General features: G+C 36.3%; 1 protein-coding gene and 1 pseudogene across 6 annotated transcripts in view; one reads left to right on the top strand and one right to left on the bottom strand.

Annotated features, from left to right (window-relative positions):
• Positions 1-12570, top strand: part of FAM13B (family with sequence similarity 13 member B) — a 108632-nt gene that overhangs the window by 85006 nt on the left and 11056 nt on the right. For 4 of the 6 annotated variants that reach the window (XM_066272557.1, XM_066272561.1, XM_066272558.1 and 1 more), the window contains 8 exons: positions 223-370; positions 4266-4331; positions 5737-5947; positions 6567-6696; positions 7375-7456; positions 9374-9603; positions 11796-11879; positions 12017-12112. In XM_066272557.1, coding sequence (XP_066128654.1) covers positions 223-370; positions 4266-4331; positions 5737-5947; positions 6567-6696; positions 7375-7456; positions 9374-9603; positions 11796-11879; positions 12017-12112 — 1047 coding nt within the window. The remainder of the gene's footprint in view (positions 1-222; positions 371-4265; positions 4332-5736; positions 5948-6566; positions 6697-7374; positions 7457-9373; positions 9604-11795; positions 11880-12016; positions 12113-12570) is intronic. The other 2 variants (XM_066272560.1, XM_066272559.1) reach the window with 1 other exon arrangement.
• LOC136333429 (small nuclear ribonucleoprotein G pseudogene) lies at positions 703-1054 on the bottom strand (annotated as a pseudogene).

Below are 12570 nucleotides of genomic sequence, written 5' to 3'. Positions count from 1 at the left end.
ACACTTTGCTGAATTTGGGATCCAAACTTTGTCTCTTAGTAAGACATGTTGTAAAACTGCACATTTATATTTGAAAATAGTTTGTATCGGTGGGAGTAGAATAGCTGACTATATAGGCATAGTAAATTAATGAAGACTACACAAGGAATATTCTGGCTGTTTTTTAGCTGGTTATGAAAAGCTTCCTGGTTGTGAAATATTATTCTTTATTTTAAAATACAGGATTCTCATAGCAAGATATGTGATTTGAATGCCAACACCGAATCAGAAGTGCCAGGAGATCAAAGTGTTGGTGTTCAAGGAGAAGTGGCATGTGTCCAAATTCCACATTTAGATCTGAAGAATGTTTCTGATGATGATAAATGGGAAGGTAATTTTACTCACACATATTATTTTCCTAATAATATTCTTTGTAACTGAAATTACCCAAAGCAATAATGAGATTACTGCCTTTTTTTCTGGACAACTTTACTCATTTTGATTTTCTGTTCTAGTTTTCATATAAGAATGAGTAAATGTTTTTACTCAAAAGCACCAATGAGATTATGGGGCAACTATCTCTTTATGAACTAGAAGTTCTTATCTGATTTATTAGCTTTGAAGATAGATGTTAGAACTGATTTAAAAAAAATACAATCACCCAGGATACATTTTTTTTTTGACCAGTACAAAAGTTTATTTAACAAAAGTTCAATGTGAAAAATGTACATGATTTGCTTTTTATAGTGTAGTAGTAAACAGGTGCTGTGAAGAGGGACACGTAAAAGCAGTTAATTTCTCTGGTAAACAGCCATTCCTTATACTCGTTCCAGGGCTTCTAACATGATGATACTATTTCCTCGTATCACCACCATTCCAATACTGTTCTGTTGCCCAGTAGTTGCCATCTCCATACATTCATCTATCACAAGATTCATAAAGGGGTCATACCCCCGCAATATTCCTTGGACATGTCTGCCACCATTTAATTTCAATGATAACTTCTTGTCCATAAATTTTTTTTAACTCGGGAGGGTGAGCTTTTCATGGTGTTTAATTAGCGAGCTCAAAGATAACCTCAAACCCAGGATTACACTTTTGTTAATTGTTTAACTAGGTGATATTGACCAGTCTTTGAAAGTCTAGTAGGTTAGAGCTTGAGGATCTCACCACTTTAAAGAGGGGGCTTATGGGTAGCTCCTTCTTCTTTATGATCATCAGGAATACTTTATGCAAATCCTTTACTATAAACCTGTATTAGATTAGGTTATGAAGTTTGCAAGCAGGGTCCTAGCAATTTTTACAAAGGAAAGAAGTTTGAATTTAAATTTAAAAGCAAGACACATGAGTGTATGTATTTATCAAAACCCAGCAAATGTATATACTTATATTTGGATTTCATTATATATATGGTTTTCTTTTTTATCAAAAGAAGCAAAAACTAAATAAATACTGAACTCCAGTGATTGATTTGCTTGCTGACATGGTTATAAGGAAGTATGTCAGTATCTGCATTTTACTTTAAAATTCATAAAAAAATTAGATGGTTAAAGGGATTGATAACTATGATAAAGACCCAATGATTATAGACTGTGTGATCTTCATACAACATCAGGGTGGTTAACACTTTCACAGACTGGTGGTTGAAAACCACTGTTATAAAGCAGGTAGTATAGTCAAATGTTAATGGTAGAATCTAGATCAGGGGTCCCCAAACTTTTTACACGGGGGGCCAGTTCACTGTCCCTCAGACTGTTGGAGGGCCGGACTATAAAAAAATACTATGAACAAATCCCTATGCGCACTGCACATATCTTATTTTAAAGTAAAAAAACAAAACGGGAACAAATATTTAAAATAAAGAACAAGTAAATTTAAATCAACAAACTGACCAGTATTTCAATGGGAACTATGGGCCTGCTTTTGGCTAATGAGATGGTCAATGTCCGGTTCCATATTTGTCACTGCTAGCTGTAACAAGTGATATGACGCGCTTCCAGGGCTGTGACGTGTGCATCCTGCGTCACCGGAAGTAGTACTGTACATGAGCGATGACACACTGATCTAGATAATTGATACATGGATTCTCACTGTAAAATTCTTGAAACTTCGCTGTATATTTGTAAACTTTTAAATAAAATTTTGACATGGTGAGTGGAAGCATGTAACAGATTGGATCTAGGAGTCCTTTTGGATCATATACCTTCCTTGAGAAAGAGACAATGAGACAACTCAGGAATTTTAATAAAATTATGTATTGATTCACTTGGATGAAGATCCTTTGGTTATGTCACCTTTGGCAAGTTAGCTAATAACGCACAGTGGAAATAACAAGAGGAGTTGCAATGCCAATACCATGGACTCCTATTGCCACCTCAAGTCTACTCACCTGATTACAGTTGGAGTGTTTTATGTATTTATTTTTAAGATAAAACCAATTTAAAGTCCCAACCAAGTAATTGTCTATGCCAGCCTGCACTGCTGTCTCCCCTCCCCCCCTAATTTTTTGTTTGGCATGCCCAGTGGCATATTATGTGTCTTAACTTAGACTAATACACAAATCAGGCATTTATCTTTCATTTGCTTTGTTCTGGGTTATTCAGGATGTTAGAATTTATGAAGATGTTCCTTCGAGTTAGGGGATATGTTAGCATCCTGGTGCAGTGAAGATCAAATGTCCCTTAGTTATTTATCCTGGCATAGTCACTGAAAAGGAAAGGAGCTGCAGCAGGGAAAGGAGTCTCTGAAAGATGAGGCTGGTATCTGACAAAGGATTCACGCTTTTTCCTCTTGGAGAATGTAGCCCTTTACAATACTGAATGTCCTTATCTTAAGTTTTAAGCATAAAAGAACAACTTTTTTATTGTTTGAGAAGATAGGACACTGTCTGCCTAGCTTCAGCTTTCTGGAGACTTCCCCAAAGAGAACCTAATGCTTGGATCTCTTTTGTTTCTCTGTCAGCATCTACCTCTTACAGCTGTGGTATGGAAGAGAGGTAACTGTGTACTACTGATTTCTGCTTTTCAGTGCCTGAGCTGCCCTGTTATTTACCTGGCTCAATAGCTCAGAAAACAAAGGGTGGTAGACATCTGCGTGAACTTCTTGGCCATGAACCCTGTATGTGCTTGGGAGAGTGGCTGTTAGCAGACCATGTTGTCCTTCCAGCTTGCCACCAATACAAAGATTGATTTTCTACAACTAGTTAGGATATTCTAAATAAAAGTCTTTCTTAAGAGGCCAAATTACATTAGCCCCTAGATACCTTGGAATCAGCAACATACCTTGTTTGAATGTGACTTTTTTTTTCTTAAGTGAAAAGCGGGGAGGCAGAGAGACAGACTCCCACACACACCCCCATCGGGATCCACCCAGCAAGCCGTTTATGGGGCAGTGCTCTCTCTGCCCATCTGGGGCTGTTGCTCTGTTGCTTGGCAACCAAGCTGTTTTAGTGCCTGAGGTGAGGCCAGTGGAACCATCCTCAGCACCTGGGTCCAACTTGCTCCAACTGAGCCATGGCCATGGGAGGAGAAGAAAGAGATAAAGAGAGAGAAGGGGAGGAGGAGAGGTAGAGAAGCAGATGGTCGCTTCTCCTGTGTGCCCTGACAGGGAATCGAACCCAGGACATCCATACACGCTGGGCTGATGTTTTCCTGCTGAGCCAACTGGCCAGGGCCTGAATGTGTCTCTTAATAGAGAAGTAGGATGACTCCAGATAGAGGCCTACCTATTCCTCATGTGTTGGGTTTTTTTGTTTTTTTTTAATTGATCAAAGTACAGTCAACAGAATGTAGTTAGCAAGCAGGTAGCACATATTTACCACCAGTATGAATTTGTAGCAGCTGTTCAAATACTCTTGGCTTTTAATGGAAGTGGACAACATTTTCCCTTCAGATTCTCCTGCTAACGCTTGAATTGAAAACAGTAGGATGTTTTCAAAGAGCAACCAAAGGGAGATATTTTTCTGTCTAATCAATTATACTGAAATATAGCTTCAAAGAATACCTGGTTAAAAGTTTCCATTTCTTTATTTTATGTTTGAATTTTAATAAAACAGTACTACTTTGATTTTTTTGCCTTGCTTGCTGAAATGGAAATGTATATTTGTGTTTGTTTTAAAAGATTGGTTAGTAATTTCTTTTTAATAAAGTTTTTGAGCTGAGTGCCTAACTCGTCTTAGGGAAACATTTTTGGTATCTTTGGCTTTGTGTTGGTTATGTGTATGGTTTGTTCTGACTGTGTTGTGTGTTCACTTTAGTATTTTTTGCCATTTTTTCCCATTTTATTAGCATCATGCCTTATCACTTTTCCCCTCATTGATTTCAATTCAATGCATCTGCAGAGAGATGGGGAGGGTAAGTATGGTTCACCATAGTTTAGTTTTATTTTGCCTTTTTATGGTTCACTTTGCCTTATTAGCCCTTCTCCTGCTGTCCCCATATAGTAGGAAAACTGATCTGGGTTAAAAATTGTACCCAGGAAAAATTGTTTCTGTTACTTCTGTCTTTTCTTAAAATAGGAGATTTCTCATAAAATGTTTGTTACCAGTTATTTATTTGCTGGGAAGCAGGTACAAGGGTTGCTTTGAAAATCACTTTATTGCTGGGTTTATTGTGGGATTGCACGCTTTGTACCCAATTTTTAGTTATCATGTTGATCTTGGCTTTAAAAACTAACTAAATTATGTTTTCATTACCCTGAAAAAATATAATGCTTTAAATTGCTAATTTATAAAGTAAAAAACTAAATTAACTAATGTAGTAATCCTTAACTATTATGTGAAGAAAAAGAAAACATCGTACTTGATTTTTGACACTGTCAAGCCATCTTTGCATCCAAAAATACTTTAAAGTACTAATTTTTGTTATTGTTATTAGCCATGGCATCAAAGCTTTAAATTGTAATTATAAATAAAGTTAATGTGTAGATCCAAAAGTGAAAAAAGTGTCTCCCTTCCCCTACAGACTCCAGTGATACTTGAAGTTAATTTTATATTTGGAGTATATTTGTGGACTCTGTGTTTATTTCTGTATTATTTATGTAATTAAACCTTATGTGCAAAGATATTAAATATATCAACATGGTTTTATTTGAGAACATACAGGATAACCAATAAAATAAATGCACTTAAGAAAGACTAGTGCTCTTAAATTGTGTCTTGATAATACTTTTGGGTGTTTAATTATTAAAATATATATTATGCACAGGAATTCTGTAACAGAAAATAACCACTGCAGTTTAGTGTTAGAGGCTAAGTCCTGTTAGGTAAGTTAGCTAATCGTTTGGAAGTGTTAGAATTCTTTTGGAGTCAGAGAGCTCCATTTGTTGAATGCTCTGTATAGCTTGGGGAATATCTTCCATTTCTTAGCCACTTGACAGTGAGGGACTGTTTATTCACGTGGCAGCATTTGGCTAAGTTAAATTCCTAACTAAAGACTACTTGAGAAATAACATTTGATAAAATTTTCAAGAGCTTGACAGTGTCCTTTCTTGCTTTGTGACTGGGTTCATAAATTTAAAGTATAACTCCTTATTAGAAAATAGAACTCTGGGCTAAAAAATGAAACTCAGGCAATTTTAAACTAGAGTAGACTTTATGAAGATCCTGGTATCTCCCCCCCCCCCATTTAAAGTATCATAAATATTATATGAATCACCACATAATGATATGATATAAAGAACATATAGCTGGTATATGTGACTTGTTTTCCATGTGGAGCCAAGAGATCCATGGTACTATTCTTTGTGTTTGTTTTACAGAGCCATTTCCTGCTTTTAAGTCTTGGCAGGAAGACACTGAGTCTGGAGAAGCTCAGCTCTCTCCACAAGCTGGAAGAATGAATCATCACCCGTTGGAAGAGGACTGTCCTCCCATATTATCACACCGTAGTTTAGATTTTGGGCAAAGCCAACGGTTCCTACATGATCCAGAAACATTGGCTTCCTCATCTAAAGCACTTTCTTTTGCTAGGTATATTATTTTTTTATATACTTAAGAGAGATGATTCCTATTATAAACCCATGTACTTTGAGAGATTTAATTCACTAGACCTGCAGTTCAAAGCTTTTCCCCTTCTTTCATGAAGCACCTTTTTGTAACTTGAATTTTTTGGATCCCTAAAGTCTGGGTTCATTGAAGTGTGGGATTTGCTCTCTAATAGAAATTTTCTTCTCATGGTGTATTTATTCATTTATGATTGAAGTACAGAACTGTGGAAGGGAAGCAGCAAGTGGAGCTCACCAATCCCTAATGCTTTTCTTGCCAAAACTATATTAAATTGATTCTTAATATCAGAACTTTTTCATTGCAGTTTGAACACAAAGAGAGCTCTGAGCTACCTAGGTATCTTTGTTTCTTTGTCTTTGCCCAAACAACTTTTGAATGATTCCAAATTGTTTTTTATCAACACTTGCAGTTAGCTAATTTTGTGGCCTGTAATACTGTAGCATAAGTTTCTTTTTCTTACTATCTTCTAGTGTTAAGGCTATACCTCTTGGCCATAGTATCATGTTATATCAGGGAAATAAGAGATAATGGTGTTGATAACTTGAAAATTAACACATAGTGTTTGCCTCTTGTTTTAATTCAGGATTCGAAGATCATCCTTTAGTTCAAAAGATGAAAAAAGAGAAGACAAAACACCGTATCAGTTGGTCAAGAAACTTCAGAAAAAAATTAGACAATTTGAAGAACAGTTTGAAAGGGAAAGAAATAGCAAAGTAAGTTTGTAGCATTGCTAGCCTGAGGTAGATCTATTGGAACTGGGAGGAGGTTCTTTGGAGAGCATTAGTCTGTGTCTTTCCTGAGAGAGAACAAACCTGAGATCCTGAGATGCCCAGAGAGCATACAGGTCGGAGATGATACAGATCCTCAGACTTCAGGTTTCCATGCTGGTGTTCTTGTCGGTGTATCTTTGTATTTCCCTAGGCAGAACAGCTTGTAGAATTTTTAAAGTAAATACTTATGTTGACAAATCACTTAATGCTGCTTCTACTCTCCCCCCAAAACAAGTACCCAGGGTAGGAGGTGGAGAAGGAGAGTTGAATCATTTTAAATAATAAATGATATTGAATAAATAGAATAAATAATGTATTTAAAATGTAATAACACTAATAAATAACAAATTTAATAATTTAATAATTAGAATGTGAAGTGGAAAGCGTCCTATACAGGGAATCAGAAGACCTGTATTTAAATCTGGCTTCTGTTAGGTGCTAACCTCTGCTTTGAGAGCTTTACTTAATATTCTGCCTTAATATCTGCCTGTAAAGTAAGATAAAATGAGGACTGAGTGAAATCTCTGCTGTGGAAACTGTAAACTATTACTTGGCCATAAATTAATGCAACTATTGCTTATCACAGAGTTGTTAAGTTGATTCTGTTCCTTGAATTTTCAGCCTTCCTACACTGATATTGCAGCGAACCCAAAGGTATTAAAATGGATGACAGAGCTTACCAAACTGCGGAAGCAAATTAAAGGTATAAAATGTGCCATTGTTGTAATATATTTTTATTTTAAAAATATTCTTCATAATGTCTATGAGAATTATAGTTATAAATTTTATAATTTTAAATCTTGGACATTGTTTGCCTAAGTAAAAGTTTCCTTATTAGTTATGGTCAGATTCCTTAGATTGTATATTCGTAGGTGATACTATATTATAAAGTTTATCTGAAATATATTTCAAGCCTTGACCAAGGTAGCACAGTTGGTTAGAGCATCATCCCGAAACACCAAGGTTGCAGGTTTGATTGCTGGTCAGGGCACATGCAAGAATCAACCAGAGAATGCATAAATAAGTGGAACAACAAGTTGATGTTTCTCTCTCTCTCTCTCTCTCTCTCTCTCTTTCTCTCCTTTCTCTCTAAAATCAGTAAAAAATAAAAATTTTTAAATTTGAGATATATTTCAAATATTAAGCAGTTTTGGGTTTTGGTAGGTGTTTCATCTTAGAATATCTACTCATAATGAGCTGTTTATACTACAAAGACTAAATAATAAGTCTTCTTAAATCAAAAACTAGGTATTGTGTTACTGGGTGTTAAACCCATATAGCAGTTGCTGAAGTATAATTATTTTGTATGTGTTTAGTGAATATGTTTTAAAATAATGAATACATATATTTTTTAATAACTTTATTTTATTTTATTTATTCATTTTTAGAGAGGAGAGAGAGAGGGAGAGAGAGAGACAGAGAGGGAGAGGGAGAGAGAGAGAGAGAGAGACAGAGAGAGAGAGAAGGAGGGAGGAGCTGGAAGCATCAACTCCCATATGTGCCTTGACCAGGCAAGCCCAGGGTTTCGAACCAGCGACCTCAGCATTTCCAGGTCGACGCTTTATCCACTGCGCCACCACAGGTCAGGCCCATGAATACATATATTAAAAAGTTGTCTGGGCCAAGTATGGGTTTATAATCTGAGCATCATCTTTTGGTTTATTCATTTGAAATCAATCAAATTTTTAGTATCTTTAAATATGGTACTGTAGACAGTGTTTCTATGTTTATTAAGTTTACATTAAGATCTCTTATCTCTTCTTTAAAATCCCAGTTTCCAACCAAATTGGCATTAAACAAGAAAAATTAGTTTCCAAGTAATTTTTCAATTTCTCCCACTTTTATTGTCCTATATATAGTCCATTCTCTTAGTAGCAGAGTTATTTTTTAAAAACTTGTTACTACCTTGTTCACAGCCCTTCTGTGGGCACCCCCTCCCAGTTAGAATAAAGTCCAAATTTCTTGCCATGACTTTCAAGACCTTGCATACTCTGCTCTTAGCTCATTTTATCACTTACTTCCCTTTCTCATTTTCTCTTCTTTAAATATGCTACGCTTTAGAGCTCATGCATTGGCTATTGCCTCAGTTGGGGAGCAGTGCTCTTCCCCTAAATCTTCTATAATAGGTTATCTTTTTATTCCCTGTTCAATTAGAATGTCACCAATTCAGAAAGTCCCGTATTGTCAGTCCTATCCAGTATAGTAGCCCTTCCACAAAATAGCTCTCTTCTTTTCAGCACTGTGATACCATCCTGTTTTATCTTCTTTATAGCACTTAGCACTCTGAAATTATTTTATGAATTTGATTACTTGGTTTTTGTTTTTCTTCCCTGAATTTTATGCTTCATGAAAATAGGGACCATATCTGTTTCTCCAGTGCTTATCAGATTATCTTACATTATAGGCAGCTTTCTCTGATTATTGGTTAAAAAGCTGAATAGTAGAGCTCTCCTGCTATATATATCATTTAAATATTTCAATATTTAATTGAAATAACTGAGCCTGTATGCTATTAATATATATTTTCCTGTTGTATATCTTGTTTACTGCTTTACTCTTTTGACCTGGAGTTGCATTGTAACTGAAACCACTAATCTCTCCTCTTGGTTCTGAAATGTAGATGCAAAACACAGAAGCTCTGATGGAGAATTTGTAACTCAGACACGTCCACGTAGTAACACTCTTCCAAAAAGCTTTGGCTCTTCTCTAGATCATGAAGATGAAGAGAATGAAGAGGAATCCAGGGTCATTCACAAGGAAAAGAAGCCATCTAAGGAAGCAACACTTGAACTTATTCTGAAAAGACTGAAGGAAAAACGTGTTGAGAGGTGTCTTCCAGAAGATATCAAAGTAATCTTGAGCTATGATGTTTGCCCACACTAGCCTTTAGAATCTCTGAAACAAAGTAGTTACCACAGTGGCATAGAGATGTCTAGGTCATCTGACTGGCCTGAGTCTGCTTTCCAAGTTAGCAGATACAGAAATGTTTTTATCAGCACACCAGTAGTGCCCAGTCATCCAGGAACTGAGTCACAATAGTAAGACTTCAAAAGCTAGAATGCTGATCTATTCATTTATATTGGAGGCAGATGGCAAGATGAATGTGTATCTTTTTTTTTTTTGTATTTATTTATTTATTTTTTGTATTTTTCTGAAGTTGGAAACGGGGAGGCAGTCAGACAGACTCCTGCATGCGCCCGACCGGGATCCACCTGGCATGCCCACCAGGAGGCGATGCTCTGCCTATCCGGGGCGTTGCTCTGTTGCAACCAGTGCCATTCTAGCGCCTGAGGCAGAGGCCATGGAGCCATCCTCAGTGCTCAGGCCAACTTTGCTCCGATGGAGCCTTGGCTGCGGGAGGGGAAGAAAGAGACAGAGAGGAAGGAGAGGGGGAGGGGTGGAGAAGCAGATGGGTGCCTCTCCTGTGTGCCCTGGCCGGGAATTGAACCCAGGACTCCCACATGCCAGGTTGACACTCTACCACTGAGCCAACCGGCCAGGGCGAATGTGTATCTTAATATTTATATATATTGAATTCTTACCTTATGCCTGGCCCTGACTGGTTATAGTATGTGCATTCTTCCACTGAGTTCCTTTGTCAGCCCTATGACTTATATGGATATGATTATGTCCATTAAAATAACTAACACAATATGGTTGTTAGCAGGATTAAATGAAGGAATGTTTTAAAAGAACTGTTACTCATTAAAGCCCATGCCTAGGGGAGTCCTGGTCAAAGTACTTGGCAATGCAAATCATTTATAAATCTCATAAATCTCATCTGAGATTTGCTAGGAGAGTAGAGAGGTAGATGGTCTCAAGTGAACTTTTGTCAAGGCAGTGATGGTCCTGATATAAATTTCTGTCTTGTCAACAGAGCACACATCTGTCTGTCTCATGATCTAAATATTGGAGTCTTTCCTTTGAACAGAGCTGGATTAGAAATTCTAATTGCTCTTTTCCTCCTGCTTTTCCTGTTTTTCAATTTTGTGTTAGACCAACCTCCTCCCTTCCTTTAAATAATTTTGTTCAGATTAGCTTCATTCACACTCATTATCTTAGGTTTAAGATTCAAGTTTGAGGTTGAAATCAATGTTTTACAGAGTCGGCACCCAGTTGAATTCTACTGAGCATATATAATCTAAAATGGTATTTGTTAGATGAAGGTATTATCTAGTGAAAATTTTTTTACTTCTAACTTGACTCGGATGAGAAATGGTATACACAGTATTATCTAGTCTTGAGATTAAGTAGAGTGTTTATTTGGTGTAGTGTTAAAGGGTAATCTGTGGAACACTGTTCACTGAGCTGTAGATGTTAAAAGGTCCTATGGAACAAAGTGGGAAGGTTCTCTAGGCACATAAACTTGAGGTGTCCTGCTTATTCTAGTATCACTGAGAATACTGAAAGTTGTGACAAGAGTATTGTAGTGCCAGATGAAGTCTAAGCTCACAAATTGACATTTATGGTGTTTTTTTTTCATATTCTTTCCACTGTACTGCTGCCAGATTTTGTTAATGTTTTAGGAGAAATATTGGAAGGCCTATATACGCATATGTGCTATTGTGTGTTGTTGGTCCACACGTATATAATTATAAAGCCAATAAAAGGTTCTATGTAAAATTATAAAACAATAGGCATTTATGTATGCCAGGTAGGCACTGTTTTAAATGCCTTTACAACATATTGGTTCAGTAGAGCCCTATGAAGTAGGGTGAAGTTTCCTCATTTATAGATTAGGATATTGACCAAAAAGAGTTAAGTAACTTGGTGAACAAAAAGAGGTCACTAGGCTGATATTCATAACTTATGCAGATAAAATATAAATCAGACCACCAAAGAGAATTGCTACCTAAATTTTAGAAGACCTGATTCCACAGGTGACTGAAGTTCTGTCTGCAAATCTGCAAGCAGAGATGTGTTCCTATTAGCCTAGGTTAGAGTGGGGATGGGCTGCCCTTTCAACCTAATTATTTACATTGTGGGGGTGAGGGCGATAATGATGGTGCCAATGAGATGTTGGTTTTTCTTCCCTCTCCTAGAAAATGACAAAAGATCATTTGGTAGAAGAGAAAAGTTCTCTCCAGAAAAGTCTTCTTTACTATGAAAGTCAACATGGAAGGCCGGTAATGTCTCTTTTTTTAAAAAAAAAAAGATTTTTAAAATAATGTTTTAAAATTTTGGAGGGGAAAATTTTATTACTTAATGTTTTGAACATTTTGGATTTCTGATGACTAGGTAATTTCCATTGTTTTTGCTTCAGGTGACCAGGGAAGAAAGACACATTGTTAAACCTCTCTATGATAGATACAGACTTGTGAAACAGATGTTGACAAGAGCTAGCATTACTCCTGTCCTTGTAAGTAAAACATGCAATTATCTAGTTAATTTTACCAAGGCCTCTTTAAAAAATTATGGTGGTATATGGGAGAAAGACACAGGTATGGTAGCACAAACTGTTTATGTAAGGTGAAGTTACTGCTTTAAAAAGAATAGGAAATTGATAATAAGTGCCTGCTATTATCTCCCAGTCATTCTTATAATGCATTTTTATATATGTTTAAGTCATTATATCCTAACAAGTTAAATTACAACAGGTAACAGAAGATAGCCTCATTTCACAGATGATGAAACTCAGGCTCAGGAGATACTACTTTGTGGAATTTTCAAAACCTTTATTTCAAACTCTTACCTAGTTTCTTTCCATTTAACTTCATGTTTTTGAAATTACATTAATTTTGTGATGGCTGTTCGATTATGTTTACCTATTAATATACAAAGTAATATCAACTGAATTTTTTTCAGGTTTATCTTTTT

This window comes from Saccopteryx bilineata, chromosome 4 (assembly GCF_036850765.1).
Source record: "Saccopteryx bilineata isolate mSacBil1 chromosome 4, mSacBil1_pri_phased_curated, whole genome shotgun sequence".
Classification (NCBI taxonomy): Eukaryota; Metazoa; Chordata; class Mammalia; order Chiroptera; family Emballonuridae; genus Saccopteryx; species Saccopteryx bilineata.
Note: the sequence above shows the minus strand (reverse complement) of the source record. Positions and strands in the feature narration are given on the sequence as shown.